Source organism: Salvelinus namaycush, chromosome 19, assembly GCF_016432855.1.
Source record: "Salvelinus namaycush isolate Seneca chromosome 19, SaNama_1.0, whole genome shotgun sequence".
Taxonomy (NCBI): Eukaryota; Metazoa; Chordata; class Actinopteri; order Salmoniformes; family Salmonidae; genus Salvelinus; species Salvelinus namaycush.
The window spans coordinates 3549705-3565843 of NC_052325.1; the positions used below are offsets into that span (position 1 = coordinate 3549705).

General features: G+C 42.5%; 1 protein-coding gene across 2 annotated transcripts; it reads left to right on the forward strand.

Annotated features, from left to right (window-relative positions):
• The first annotated feature begins 954 nt into the window (after positions 1 to 954).
• Positions 955 to 15604, forward strand: LOC120063705 (claudin-10-like). Of its 2 annotated transcripts, none has more exons than XM_039014001.1 (5): positions 955 to 1168; positions 13885 to 14046; positions 14125 to 14206; positions 14317 to 14421; positions 14542 to 15604. In XM_039014001.1, exons 1-5 carry the CDS (start codon positions 955 to 957, stop codon positions 14696 to 14698), a joined length of 720 nt encoding a protein of 239 aa, XP_038869929.1. In that variant the 3' UTR covers positions 14699 to 15604. The 2 variants fall into 2 exon arrangements, with proteins under 2 accessions (XP_038869929.1, XP_038869928.1); XM_039014000.1 differs by lacking the exon at positions 955 to 1168 and adding an exon at positions 4745 to 5037 and having other exon boundaries at positions 14548 to 15604.
• The last annotated feature ends 535 nt before the right edge of the window (positions 15605 to 16139 follow it).

A 16139-nucleotide genomic window follows, 5' to 3' on the forward strand; every position in this document is an offset into this window, starting at 1 on the left:
ACATAGTGGCAAATAAAGTATCAATTAATCACATTTATTTATAAAGTCCTTTTTGCATGAGCCAATGTCACAAAGTGCTATACAGAAGCCCAGCCTAAAAGCCCAAACTGCAAGCAAAGCATTTTTAGAAGCCCGGTGGCTAGGAAAAACTAGAGAGGAACCAGGCTCTGAGGGGTGGCCAGTCCTCTTCTGGCTGTGCCAGGTGGAGATTATAACAGTATATGGCCAAGATGTTCAAACGTTTACAGATGACCAGCAGGGTCAAATAAAGTATCACTGCAAACATTCTCACTGTATTCGATAGTATTGGTGTGAAGCACTCTAGGTAAGATGAGTATAGGTTAAAGGTCAAATATATTGAGATAAGGTCGAGTTCAGATGTCAATACACAAAAAGGGAGATTACTCTTTGGGACAACTGCTGCGGTCGTGTCTACAGCTTCCTGTTTCCTGTTCCAGACCACATTTTGGGGGGGATCTTTGTGTCACACATATACATTGTATAATATTGAGTTTATAGCCCATCCAAAGTTTCTTTCAGGTCAAACAAAAGCTATTTTTATCGTAAGTTGGCCTATTCTGTAAACAGGAATAGTTGAACTAGTAACTGAACTTTGTCACATTGCTGATTGTGTTATGGCTTACTGATTAGACCTTTATTTATTTAATGTTAATATGACACTAGACCAAATCTGGAGAGCACAAAAGATACAAAAAAGGAAAACCTTTTAAAATGCTGCCTGAATAACTAACTGTCAGTTGACTTCATTTACTCTTTCACTCTGTCCATCCCTCTGCTCAGTAAATGGTGCGAGACTAGATGTCCTCAGTGTAAATCATCTCTGTTGAACACATGTCCCTTGTGTAATTTGCTCGCCTGGGGCATTTTATTTCTTCTAATTTTTTAATCTGCTGAAAGACTTTGAAAGAAACTTTCAATTCACCCTTTTCCAAAATGTCAGGCATCCAGATCTTGGCTTTCCTGGGCGGCCTGGTTGGGCTTGGTGCTACCTTCTGTGCCACGTTGTCCAACGAATGGAGGACCACCAGCAGAGCCTCCTCTGTCATCACGGCCACATGGGTCCTCCAGGGACTGTGGAATAACTGTGCTGGAAACGCCATTGGAGCCCTGCACTGCAGACCACACCACACTATCTTCAAACTGGAAGGTAGGGTGAGGAGGATCCCTCCATCCACATCACACAGAGATCATGTATGGTGACAACCAACAAGGGACCGACCTGTGGCATTATTTTATGCAGGTTGACTAAATGAAAAACATCCTAGTTCATTGAATGAAAAACTTCCTGGTTCCCTAAATGAAAAACATCCTGGTTCACAGAATGAAAAACATCCTGGTTCACTAAATGAAAAACATCCTGGTTCACTAAATGAAAAACATCCTGGTTCACTGAATGAAAAACATCCTGGTTCACTAAATGAAAAACATCCTGGTTCACAGAATGAAAAACATCCTGGTTCCCTAAATGAAAAACCTCCTGGTTCCCTAAATGAAAAACCTCCTGGTTCCCTAAATGAAAAACCTCCTGGTTCCCTAAATGAAAAACATCCTGGTTCCCTAAATGAAAAACATCCTGGTTCACTAAATGAAAAACATCCTGGTTCACAGAATGAAAAACATCCTGGTTCCCTAAATGAAAAACATCCTGGTTCACTAAATGAAAAACATCCTGGTTCACTGAATGAAAAACATCCTGGTTCACTAAATGAAAAACATCCTGGTTCACAGAATGAAAAACATCCTGGTTCACTAAATGAAAAACATCCTGGTTCACTAAATGAAAAACATCCTGGTTCACTAAATGAAAAACATCCTGGTTCACTAAATGAAAAACATCCTGGTTCACAGAATGAAAAACATCCTGGTTCACTAAATGAAAAACATCCTGGTTCACAGAATGAAAAACATCCTGGTTCACTAAATGAAAAACATCCTGGTTCACTAAATGAAAAACATCCTGGTTCACTAAATGAAAAACATCCTGGTTCACAGAATGAAAAACATCCTGGTTCACTAAATGAAAAACATCCTGGTTCACTGAATGAAAAACATCCTGGTTCACTGAATGAAAAACTTCCTGGTTCACAGAATGAAAAACATCCTGGTTCACAGAATGAAAAACATCCTGGTTCACAGAATGAAAAACATCCTGGTTCACTGAATGAAAAACATCCTGGTTCACTAAATGAAAAACATCCTGGTTCACTAGTATTCTGTCTTTACTGTGTTTCATGCTCCTGTCTTATCAGTATGATCATACTGTGCAAAAGTTGTGAAGTACATTCAATTGAATTGACTGACAATCATATGATATGTGCATACTATGCATTTGATTTATTAATAAACTGGGCCTACAGGTGATGCGCTCTACAAAAAGAAGAAACTAAAATGAAACAGCAACATTTTGTAACGAAAAACTGCGACATTCATATATCCAATAGTCCTTGTCTATTTGACGATATTTTCTTAAATATCCTTTATTCACACGTATGTTTTAATGCCACTGATTTTGTAAAGGCAAATTGTCAGATAAAAATGCATGATCTTGTGGAAAATATTTTGGAGGGCATCAGATCATTGCATTTGGAGCATGTTGTTCTTCGTTGACAGAAAGTATTTTGACAGATGTTACAGTTTGTTATATTTGTTAAATATAGTTTACCACTAGTGGATTTGATCACATTGTGGAATTTGAAATATAATCTATAAGAACAATTCATGTTCTTACGTATTTGTGTTCCAGGTGATGACACAACATTTTGCCGTGGCCAATGTGTAATCCTCAGGAAAGACTGAGAGAACAGGCGGTACACGTACTGAATCACAGTGGCTCCTGTATGAGGCACATGCCAGTGTACAGGACAGCATGTAAAAATAGAGACATAGCTCTGCCAAATGCAGTGGCCATTATAGGCTTGGTTGAGAAGAACTAGTAATTGTAGTTATAACATTGCTGAGATATATTTTTCAGCTGTGTTCAATCTCTTCTGAGGACATTGAACAGGGAATTGACACCATGATATCTCTCTGTTGTCCCAAAGTACAGAGGCTATAAAGGACACATTCCCAGTAGCGCCTTGTGACCCTGCCTTTTTTGGGCTGCATTCTGTGCATGTCAAGTGCACGTTGATCTCTCAAAACTCCCTCATGTGGCGGTGTTTGAAACTGTGCACATGTACAATAGTTTACCACTAGATGGGCCATTAATGTAACTGTAAAAAATAGTTAGGTAGAAAGTATTCCTTCTGTATCCCTATGAATGTACTATAGGATCTATGACTATGTATAGCCATTTGTTTGCTTGTTTTGTTAACTAGTTCCTTCCTGTTATGTGAACTAGTTATTTCCTGTTTTGGTAACTAGTTCCTTCCTGTTATGTGAACTAGTTACTTCCTGTTATGTTAACTAGTCCTTCCTGTTATGTTAACTAGTTCCTTCCGGTTATGTTAAATAGTTCCTTCCTGTTTATGTTAACTATGTCCTTCCTGTTATGTTAACTAGTTAATTCCTGTTTTATTACTAGTTCCTTCATGTTTTGTTAACTAGTTCCTTCCTGTTTTGTTAACTCGTTCCTTCCCATTGTTTGTCAAATCAGATGTGATGATACTTAATTTTTAACTACCATGTCATTGAGTTGCTCCACCTCTCTGTCCCTCTCCCTCTCTCCCTCTCTCTGTCTGTCTGTCTCTCTCCCTCTCTCTCTGTCTCTCTCCCTCTCTCCCTCTCTCCCTCTCTGTCTGTCTGTCTGTCTGTCTGTCTGTCTGTCTGTCTGTCTGTCTGTCTGTCTGTCTGTCTGTCTGTCTGTCTGTCTGTCTGTCTGTCTGTCTGTCTGTCTGTCTGTCTGTCTGTCTGTCTGTCTGTCTGTCTGTCTGTCTGTCTGTCTGTCTGTCTGTCTCTCTCTCTCTCTCTCTCTCTCTCTCTCTCTCTCTCTCTCTCTCTCTCTCTCTCTCTCTCTCTCTCTCTCTCTGTCTCTCTCTCTCTCTCTCTCTCTCTCTCTCTCTCTCTCTCTCTCTCTCTCTCTCTCTCTCTCTCTCTCTCTCTCTCTCTCTCTCTCTCTCTCTCTCTCTCTCTCTCTCTCTCTCTCTCTCTCTCTCTCTCTCTCTCTCTCTCTCTCTCTCTCTCTCTCTCTCTCTCTCTCTCTCTCTCTCTCTCTCTCCATGGTGCGGGTTAATGAGTGATCAGTACTATTCTAATTTTAACCTCCGGTCACATTTTCTTGTTATTTAATACTTAATAACTCCCCTATGAGCAGGTTGTTACTACAGAGTCGAAAGTGGCTGTATCGTGTCCCCCATGCTAAATGTGATGATCCCCTTTGAGATGTGCAGGCTGGTTGTGCTACGTCCTCCTATAGGCCTATAAGTTCTAAATCTTCTGAATCACGTATATATATCTTCTTGTTATGTGAGGCATCATATATGAAGTCATCATGACACATTTTGACATATCATGACAGTGCATCCGTCACCTTTGATCTTTCTGTACATTTAGCGCCCATCAACTCTATCACAGTGAGTGATGTGTGTGAAGTGAGGGGGTGGAAGAAGCTAGACACCATTGGTCAGTCATTGACAACGAGGGCTAAACCCCTCCCTGATGAATAGGAAACATTCCAGAACATATTAACCATCAATCCCACCATGGCCATTTAACCTGGGTTCCTGCTCCAGAGCCCATGCCTGAGATTGCCTTCAACAAGCTTCATTGGCCAGTGGACCGTCAGTCACATCGCTACTTTTCCGTGACCTCTGCATTTCTCACCAACTTCAGTAGTAAGCGCTGGTGTACTGTACACGATGAGTGACATGGTGACAGAGATTTTGGCCTTTATTCTGACCACATCTGGCTGGGTCCTGATCTCCTCCACCATACCCACGGATTACTGGAAGGTGTCCTCTCTGGACGGCACAGTCATCACCACAGCTACCTACTGGTCCAACCTGTGGAAGGCATGTGTCACTGATTCAACAGGAGTCTCCAACTGCAAGGACTTTCCCTCCATGCTGGCACTGGACGGTCTGCTCAAAGTAACTTTTTTGTCATTGGGAAAGTGTGTTATAGTTGCTGTTTAGCAACATTGGCCTACTGGTCTACTTGTCCACTGTCCTACTGGCCTATTGGCAGTGGTGTAAAGTACTTAAGTAAAAATACTTTAGTATTACTTAAGTTGTTTTTTGGGGTATCTGTACTTTACTATTAATATTTTCGACAACTTTTACTTCGCTACATTCCTAAAGGAAATTATGTACTTTTTACTGTAATATATTTTCCATGACACCCTAAAGTACTTGATACATTTTAATGCTAAGCTGGACAGGAAAATTGTCTAATTCACACACTTATCAAGAGAACATCCCTGGTCATCCCTACTGCCACTGATCTGGCAGACTCACTAAACACAAATGCTTCATTTGTAAATCATGTTTTAGAGTTGGAGTGTGCACCTGGCTATCCGTAAATAAAATAAAAACAAGAAAATGTGACGGTCTGCTTTGTTTAATGTAAGGAATATGAAATTATTTATACTTGTATTTAAGTACATTTTAGCAAATACATTTACTTTAAATACTTAAGTATATTTAAAAATACTTTTAGACTTTTACTCAAGTAGTATTTTACTGGGTGACTCCCTTTTACTTGAGTCATTTTCTATTAAGGTATCTTTACTTTTACTCAAGTTTGACAATTGGGTACTTTTCCACCACTGCCTACTGGTCTACTGGTCCACTGGTCTATTGGTCTACTGTCCTTTTGGTCTACTGGTCTACTGGAATATTGGTCTACTGGTCTATTGGCCTACTGGTCTACTGGTCTATTGGCCTACTGGTCTACTGGTCTACTGGTCTACTGGGCTATTGGTCTGCTGGCTTACTGGTCTCCTGGTCTACTGGTCTACTGGAATATTGGTCTACTGGTCTATTGGCCTACTGGTCTACTGGTCTATTGGCCTACTGGTCTACTGGTCTATTGGCCTACTGGTCTACTGGTCTACTGGTCTCCTGGCCTACTGGTCTACTGGTCTATTGGTCTACTGGCTTACTGGTCTACTGGGCTATTGGTCTGCTGGCTTACTGGTCTCCTGGTCTACTGGTCTACTGGAATATTGGTCTACTGGTCTATTGGCCTACTGGTCTCCTGGCCTACTGGTCTACTGGTCTATTGGTCTACTGGCTTACTGGTCTACTGGCCTATTGATCTGCTGGCCTACTGGTCTACTGGTCTCCTGGCCTACTGGTCTACTGGTCTATTGGTCTACTGGCTTACTGGACTACTGGCCTATTGGTCTGCTGGCCTACATGTCTACTGGTCTCCTGGCCTACTGGTCTACTGGTCTACTGGTCTACTGGCCTATTGGTTTACTGGTCTACTGGTCTACTGGTCTATTAGTCTACTGGCCTACTGGCCTACTGGTCTACTGGCTTACTGGCCTATTTGTCTACTGGTCTATTGGTCTACTGTCCTACTGGTCTACTGTAATACAAAACTGCAGGAACAACCCTGGTCCTGGAGGGCCACTTCATGTTTTTGATTGAACCAACCTGGAAGACCAGGGGTGTTGAATTTAGGCAATCCCTGAACTGATCAATTAGCTCAGTTGGTCAGGTGTGCTGCCTAGTTTGTACCTGTGGCACTCCAGGAACAGGGTTGCCTACCCCTGCAATACAACTTTTAAAATGTAAGAACTCCTTATAGAAGGATTAGCTGAGAACGCCAGGAAAACGATGTGCACGCTTCAATGGGGCAGAAGTCTGTGAGTTGCTGTGTTTCTGTAGCTAACAACAATGACAAGAAACTGCCATGTTGGCGAATCGTAGGTGGTTTGTTTCAGCTAGTTTCATCTTGTTCTTGTTACCATGTCTTGTTTTGAGGTGCTGTGACTGATTTCAAGTCAACACAACTATGGCTAGAATTCGCTAAGTAGATAACCAACAATTGTAACAATGCATGTTAATTCATTCTGTGTTCCCGGTCCAAAATGTCCGCCCCATTATAGCTGATTATAAATCCATAATAATATATATATTATCACCTAATGTTGTCTTAGATCTTTTTATCAACTTAGGTTCTTGTGAACATTACAAGTTTTGAACTTATATTTGCTATTTATGGCCTGTAGGCCTCATTGACCTGAGCTCATACAACTCGTTTTTGAGTTTAAAAAAAGCATAATATATGGATTATTTTGACTATAACAAATACTCAGATGAAACATATTGTGCTATTTATCACAGACTACCTTGTGTCAAAGTTTAACAAGGACATTTGTTTTGAAGCTATTTAAAATGTTTAAATAGTGGCACAAAATAACATCTGTTGTGTTCCCGGTCAAAACAGACCGGTATGATTTTATTAGTAAAGAAAGGACAAAAAACTACACATGAAAACTTTACCATATTACAAAATTTATGTCTGAACACATCAAAGAACAACAGTAACAATAACAGTATTATTAACAATAACAAAAACAATAAAATCTTCACAATCTGTCAATCAACGGTGGTTACATTTTGTGTGTTCTCATGCACATGTTGGACAATACGTGGTGGTTGTTGCATGTGCCTTGCAAATATATGCACTGCATTTATGGAACCTAATGCTCGTTTTGAAATCTCTTGGTGCACACAGATCTCACCTCTTCCTTCTGTCTCTTCTGTCTCTGGCGGCCGTATATCTAGCTTCTGGCCCTTGTATATCTCTCACCAATCCAGCAGAAGATGGTGTTGGAGGAAGGTGTCGGCGCATTTGAATGAGAAATGCCACCATGACTTTCTCCAACTCTTCTAGGAATAGTCTCCTCTTGAAGAATTTCGCCTGCTTCCAGCCTGGATTCACCTCCATCCACACCACAAGCTCGTTGTAGGCCGACATCTAGGATGTTGAAGAACACCACCATAGGCCAACGTGCCGTCATCCTCTTACAAGAGTACGTGCCAGTAACCTGCAAAAGCGCAACGATCAGTAAATAAAATAATGAGTACATACAAGTGATATTTCATGTCTTGCATAGTAACGTGAAAAATTGCATCAACGTGTTGTTTAAATTTATCACATCTAAAACATATTTACATATTCAAATGAATAGAACTGACTCCATATTGTTCACAAATTCAATGAGCATTTCACCCATCAACAACATGTCTTATTTTTATGGTGCAGATAAAACAATCTGGTAATAGAAAAAAAAGTACATGAGATAAAAAGTAACATGCCTTATCAAGGCTGTCAACTCCCCCTTTGTTCCTGTTGTAATCCAGGACAGCGTTGGGCTTCCCGTCCTCCCTGGTACTCCCTCTTTGTTCCTGTTGTAATCCAGGACAGCGTTGGGCTTCCCGTCCTCCCTGGTACTCCCTCTTTGTTCCTGTTGTAATCCAGGACAGCGTTGGGCTTCCCGTCCTCCCTGGTACTCCCTCTTTGTTCCTGTTGTAATCCAGGACAGCGTTGGGCTTCCCGTCCTCCCTGGTACTCCCTCTTTGTTCCTGTTGTAATCCAGGACAGCGTTGGGCTTCCCGTCCTCCCTGGTACTCCCTCTTTGTTCCTGTTGTAATCCAGGACAGCGTTGGGCTTCCCGTCCTCCCTGGTACTCCCTCTTTGTTCCTGTTGTAATCCAGGACAGCGTTGGGCTTCCCGTCCTCCCTGGTACTCCCTCTTTGTTCCTGTTGTAATCCAGGACAGCGTTGGGCTTCCCGTCCTCCCTGGTACTCCCTCTTTGTTCCTGTTGTAATCCAGGACAGCGATGGACTTCCCGTCCTCCCTGGTACTCCCTCTTTGTTCCTGTTGTAATCCAGGACAGCGTTGGGCTTCCCGTCCTCCCTGGTACTCCCTCTTTGTTCCTGTTGTAATCCAGGACAGCGTTGGGCTTCCCGTCCTCCCTGGTACTCCCTCTTTGTTCCTGTTGTAATCCAGGACAGCGTTGGGCTTCCCGTCCTCCCTGGTACTCCCTCTTTGTTCCTGTTGTAATCCAGGACAGCGTTGGGCTTCCCGTCCTCCCTGGTACTCCCTCTTTGTTCCTGTTGTAATCCAGGACAGCGTTGGGCTTCCCGTCCTCCCTGGTACTCCCTCTTTGTTCCTGTTGTAATCCAGGACAGCGTTGGGCTTCCCGTCCTCCCTGGTACTCCCTCTTTGTTCCTGTTGTAATCCAGGACAGCGTTGGGCTTCCCGTCCTCCCTGGTACTCCCTCTTTGTTCCTGTTGTAATCCAGGACAGCGTTGGGCTTCCCGTCCTCCCTGGTACTCCCTCTTTGTTCCTGTTGTAATCCAGGACAGCGATGGGCTTCTTGTCCTCCCTGGTACTCACAGCGGCATCCCTGTGCAGAGTTGTCATCACGAGCACATTCTTCTTTTTCTTTGGGCAGTAGGACACAAGAGTGTGTGTATCGGTGAATGCAAAGAGGAAAAACGATCCCTGTCCTTGGTAGTGAGTAAGGCAGGAGGCCACTCACGCTTGTTCCTTCTGACCGTCCCCACTATGATATTTTTTTTTTGGAGCAGCTCCTGACCAAGAGCATATGAGGTGAAGAAATTGTCACGTTATGTTGTTCCCCTGGAGACCTGCAGTCATTTCCAGGACCACCCGCTTCCCCTGGTTCCCTTCGGGAATACTGTCAGTAGGTTTCCTGGTGTAAACCTGCATGTTCCAGGCATAACGTGTCCTGGCATCACATGCTTCCCATATCTTTATTCCATATTTAGATGGTTTGCTTGGCATGTACTGTTAGAATGGGCAGCCTCCACTAAAAGCGACCAGGCGCTCATCCACTTTGATGTCAGGACTTGGGTTATAGATGAGTGGCAAGTGCTCCACCAACTTGTGCCAAACCTCTCTGGTGGCCTGGTCTTGTTTCACGGTTGTTGAAGAAAACCCCCCGTGACAACACGTGAAATGTCTGGAGTGACACAGTGGCACGAAAAAATGACCGACCAGACTCTGGATCCCATAAACTGGTGGCAGATTAGTTTCTGGATCTGTACACACCAGTCAAAATCAAGAGACCCACGTATGCTTGGACGTCTGACCGGTCTACCTCCTTCCAGTTGTCTTTGTAAACGCGTCCCCCCTCCAAGTTGGTCATGTTTATCACTATAGTTTTGATTGACTCTGTCAGCACAGAGCACAGTTCGAAGCAGGATGTTATGTCATCAACCCGGGATATGGCGTATCTCATTGCCCTGGGGACATCCTGATAACATTTCCAGCCGACAGCCGACCTCTCCTCTCAGATGGGGATGAAGACCAGGACAAATTCCCATTCTTTGACCGGAATGTAACAACAACCTCAGCAGGGCCCTCTTCCTCATCACTGGAATGTAACAACAACCTCAGCAGGGCCCTCTTCCTCATCACTGGAATGTAACAACAACCTCAGCAGGGCCCTCTTCCTCATCACTGGAATGTAACAACAACCTCAGCAGGGCCCTCTTCCTCATCACTGGAATGTAACAACAACCTCAGCAGGGCCCTCTTCCTCATCACTGGAATGTAACAACAACCTCAGCAGGGCCCTCTTCCTCATCACTGGAATGTAACAACAACCTCAGCAGGGCCCTTTTCCTCATCACTGGAATGTAACAACAACCTCAGCAGGGCCCTCTTCCTCATCACTGGAATGTAACAACAACCTCAGCAGGGCCCTCTTCCTCATCACTGGATTGTTCCACATCGGTTGTCTCTTGGTCTGAATCATATTCTGTGTTGTCTTCAACTTCTGATACTTCCTCCTCTAAATGCATCTTCACTGTCAGTTTCCTGGCCTCTCTCCTCCTCACCAGTGTCATGATCAAAGATATGATAAAGAGCCTCACATACAGTATATCGTTTGGTCATTGTGCTGCCACAGAATGAATTGTGAGCAAGGCCTCAGAAAAGCTTTATATACCAGAGCTGCGAGAAAAGTTCTATATATTATTGAAACAATGTTGCGATTGTTTGTGAGAATGCCAACAGGTGTGGTTCCCATGGGTGAAAGATTCCCGTGGGGGTTGCCATGGAAGCCAAGAAGGGGAGTCAGGTGTGTGTGTGTGTGTGTGTTCAAACACACATGCATGTGGGGGTCTGGGAGAGGAAGTGTGTCCATCTGATGAATGGGCATGTGCCTGAACTCAATTTGATATACTAATTGTAGTCTCACCCATTCATTTCTAATGACCTGTCATTTTTGACCGGGAACACCGCATGTGTACAAAAGTTAAATAAAACACACACAATTTTATGAAAATCATCAAAACGTATTTTGTGTGTTCAGATGCCTTGTGTGGACAAAGCCATGGAACCTTATGACAATCATATTAAATGAACTACGTTTTTCAGAGAGAAACCTTGTAAATTGGTCCCATTCGATCAGAACACAAGAGGAGGGTTAAGAGACAACAAGTGCTCTGTCACGGATCCCTCCGGGACTTTAATTACACACGCCTGTCTCCCGAATCATTGATACCAGATTGATAGAATAATGGACCCTTAAGGGAGACAGCGGGAATGGTCCGTCCGACGCCACAACTACTAGTCCGTCCGATGCCGCCACAACTTCGGCAGCAGCAACTGGCCCGTCCGACGACAACGCAACTTCGGCAGCAGCAACTGGCCCGTCCGACGACAACGCAACTTCGGCAGCTGCATCAGGTCCTGATCGACCCGCATCTCCTCCGATTACATCTCCTATGATCGTCATTGAGGCCGGTGTCGTTGCGCTGCTAGTACTGTCACGGATCCCTCAGGAACTTTCATTACGCACGCCTGTCTCCCGAATCATTAAAACCAGCGTGACATGCTCATTGTGAAAATGTACTTATGCTTTCAATAAACATTGGAGACTAAATATAGCTTACACGCTGTCAACATTCTAAGCCAACCCGATTCAGTTTTGCCCTGACCAAACAGCAAATTATTGTGATTCTAACGCCCTCATTGTGTAACTATATACTTTTTGATCCACTAGATCAAGCGATTACATCTCAATGCATTCAGTAGTCATGGACTAGCTGTAAACACGTGTTACATGGACTAGCTGTAAAAACGTGTTACATGGATTGTATTAGATTTCATAGACGTTAACAAAAGTGCAGAGTCGGCAGACTAGCAGTGTTTCATCGTCGGTCTCAGATGAGGGTCAGTGGATCCGCCACCTCACTGTAACTGCGCCACAGTTTCAATTTCTCATTACTTGGAAAGATAAAGTGCTCAGAGCTTGACAGTGCTAATAGATTTGTGGGGAAGTCACAATGCAAGTGTTCTCCCAGGGACAACTCATCTACCTTCAGAGATGTCAATGTTTAGCCTAACATCATTAGATTTACTGGGAGCTTGGGGCTGATTTTCCAGGGTTGGCTAGTTTCTGGGGTTAACCACCAAGCTAATATGTGCCTGTAAATCACGTCTCAAAGGCAGCTCCAATGCCAAGACTGTGAGAACCTTAGCATATCTCTTCACTTAGAAATGGTTACTGGTTGTGCCAACAAATTATTGTTTACTCATACTGAACCAATTAGTTGCTTGCACAGTTAGCTAAGTAAATTAAGGTATTGTGATCCTGTATGGTGTGTGAGTGGAACGAGATGTGGAGGGCATTGGGGGAAATGGCTGGGGGACATTTAGCTAATGCTTAGAACCATAGACTGTGCTGACTATAGGTCTACATAAAATCAAGAAGCATTGCCTAAAGGCATCGCCGGTCCTGGCCATTCTGCCACCCTAGGCAATATCAAAAATTGCCGCCTCTACTAGAATATTCCAGTAAGCAAAATTACTTTGAAAAGACGTCTAAAAGACTTATTTTTCCAGACTTTGAAAATACACATTTTCCAGACGTTGAAATCAGGTTCATTTTCGGGTTCTGAATGAAAGTTGAAAATACATTTTATAGACATGTATGTTTGGGCCAAATCAAGGCTGGTCCAGACCGGACAAAATCTGAACCAAACACAGACGTCTGCACAAAAAAGACGGACAGTTTGGACAGGACCAAAAGAAAACGTATAAAAGACGTCAGCGTCTGTCCATGCTTACTGGGGTGTAGCCTACCATGTCGGCTCGCAAGGGAATTTTAGAAATGCCCATCCATGTGGTAGGCCCATCGTTTGTAAAACAGTTTGTTGCATTGGCTTTATTAGCCCTAATTCCTGTGCTATTGAAGCTCTGAATATCAGCTACCCAACTTAATCAGGAGGAGTTATCCTGAACCCATTTGCAATGCGTTTACACAGTTGGAAATGCAGAGGTATTGTAGCCTGATTGTCCATTCCATATTGTCAATTTTACTTTGACCTGTCCTGTTATTAGGAAATGTTTGTTTTAACATATGAGTACATTTTTTATTTCATTGGGCACCATTTAGATCAGGCTATTTGATCGGAGAAACCTGCATGATGTAAAAAGTTTCTGTCTCATTACATTGTCACACATTTTATCTCCAGCCTGTAGGCTACAGAAGAGGCCATATACTCTTTCTACCATATGCTATATCTGCTACAGTACATGATTTATGTCAGATCATTTTTTTGACGGAATGTTGGTGGAGTGCTGCAGCGATGCGTCTCTTCAACAGCACCCTGGAGAGGCACTGGGAATGGACAAGATAAATATTTGCATCCCTGCCTTCAACAAGGAGGGCACTGCTTATCATAGGGCGGAATCAGCGCTCACTTAAAAAGCTCATATGCCACTGATTGAGAGAGAAATTGTAATTGTTTGGGGCAGAATTATGTGAGGTTTAATGTGTTGTTGCAGGTGCTTCTTAGTCAGTTTAGATCAGAAAATGCTGCCCTCGTCAATCTGCCGCCGTAGGCGGATGCCTAGCTGCCTAATGAGCGGGCCGGCCCTGCCTAAAGGTGTGTACCATATATCTCACGTGGTATGTGCTCTTTCTTCCAGGTTATATTCAGGCCTGCAGGGGTCTGATGATCGCTGCTGTCTGCCTGGGCTTCTTTGGTGCCGTCTTTGCCCTGGTCGGAATGAAGTGCACCAAGATTGGGGGATCAGACCAAAGCAAAGCCAGAATGGCTTGCTTCGCCGGGGTCAATTTCATACTCAGCGGTAACTTGTCAAGTCACAGCCGTTGATGTACAATAATGGCGTAGTATGCAGCACTGAACGTTATTTTCCTCTCTGCAGGTCTCTGCTCGTTGTCCGCATGCTCCCTGTACGCACACAGAATAACATCTGAGTTTTTTGACCCCATGTATGTTGCTCAGAAGTGAGTAACCCATTTGACGTATAGGACCAGACATACAGTACATTGGAGTGACTCACATGATCCTGGATGAAGTCATGCTGCTGTTCATTAACCAGTCTCCTGTTTTCCAGGTATGAACTGGGAGTTGCCTTGTTCATTGGTTGGGCAGGATCTATCTTGTGTGTTCTGGGAGGGGGGATATTCTGCTTCTCCGTAGTAGATAGTTCCACTAGAAGGTGAGTCACATATCAATGATGATGTGCATACATGTAATTGACATTTGGTAAATTTACTTCACTAAGTCTCTCTCTCTTTGTCTTTCACTCTTTCTCTTTCTCTGTATTTCTCTCTCATAGCTCCAGTCGCACAGGCTATGCCTACGGAGGACCTGCCTCCACCTCCCATGTCTCTTCCCACCCTAGAGGGCATGCACAGCCCATGAGCCAGCGGCCTCCACCCAAATACAGCAGCTCCTCCAGAGCACAGCACTTCGATAAGAATGCCTATGTATAAGGGATGATAGGGAAAATGCAGAACTTGAACAGAGGAAGACTCATCGCCACTCCAGATAAAAGGGGAGAAAGAATGTGCTACGTGACTGGCTGGCCCATTGTGTCACAAATCACGATTGCCCAGAGAGAAATCACTGGATATTGGAGTGGATCCTGCTGTTCACCTATTTATAAAGGAATTAATTTCCATTCAGAGTCGAATGGAAATCATAGCCTTTTGTTAGTTCACAAGAGATTAGCTGATATTTTTTGGCTGAAATTCTCGTGACAGAAGTTAAAGGAGCAATCTGCAGTTGCTCCATCCATGTATGGACTTATAAATGAATTATACGTATCCGTTGAGTCTTGAAGAAAATAACTTCTGAGTGCCTCATGTGCTTAGTTCTGCTGTCGTACCCCGTCAGAACCCAGGCTCAAAACATGGTCAAAACTATAATGTTGTTATAATTAAAGATAAGTCCTTGCATCCATAGCTCTGTCTATGAATTTGGGAGTGGTTACATTTCTCCAGCCCCATCCCTTAGCTTTTTTATGCAAGAAATTAAATATATTATTAATTTGAAAAATACAACATTAAAATAGAGCATTAACATGAACCACTTTGTATACACTTGAATATAATTTGTTTTTGACATTAAAGTGTATGTGAGTTGCTATATGGTCTTCTCTTGAACGTCTCTTTAATGTTAAGACACTCATTAAAATGCTGTTAATCTATAATGACAAAACATTCAAACGATTTCTGGACACATCATGTTTCTGACCTACCATAACCTTTAACTACAGTACAGTATGTTTTACAATCCAAAGATCTTTGAGGTCACCTTTGGTAAAAGTACTATCCATTTACAGTACCTGTTATATATTTTGATAACACATTATTTACAGTCATATTACAGTCTTAAAAAAATAATGAAATAATCAACTGGTACCTATTTCAGAGAATCATTGTGTTTTTTATTTAGCCTATTACAAAATCATGTGTTTTTTATTAAGCCTATAACAAAATCATGTGTTTTTTATTTAGCCTATAACAAAATCATGTGTTTTTTTATTTAGCCTATAACAAAATCATGTGTTTTTTTATTTAGCCTATAACAAAATCATGTGTTTTTCATTTAGCCTACAACAAAATCATGTGTTTAAAAAAAAATGAATCCTCTCCCCGTAAAAAGAAAAGGTAACAATAATAATAATCATTATTATTATTATTATTATTATTATAATGAGGTCCTTATTATGTTGTCCTTATTATGTGGTCATTGTGTGTTTGATTCCCATGGAGGACTAGTATGAAAAAAGTATAAAAATGTATTCACCGTAACTCGCTTTGGATATGAGTGTCTGCTAAATGACAAAAATGTAAAATGATGTCACTCATACAATTTAGTACATTTCTTACACTAAATATAGACATTCTATAATAATAGTTGTTTCGAAAT

What these genes read in the sequence shown, in the direction of transcription:
- LOC120063705 (XM_039014001.1), top strand. Translation starts at nt 955, where the DNA reads ATGTCAGGCATCCAGATCTTGGCTTTCCTGGGCGGCCTGGTTGGGCTT. An exon ending in GGTCAATTTCATACTCAGCG is followed by an intron (nt 14,047 to 14,124) that starts GTAACTTGTCAA and finishes TCCTCTCTGCAG; the next exon opens with GTCTCTGCTCGTTGTCCGCA. An exon ending in GTAGATAGTTCCACTAGAAG is followed by an intron (nt 14,422 to 14,541) that starts GTGAGTCACATA and finishes TCTCTCTCATAG; the next exon opens with CTCCAGTCGCACAGGCTATG.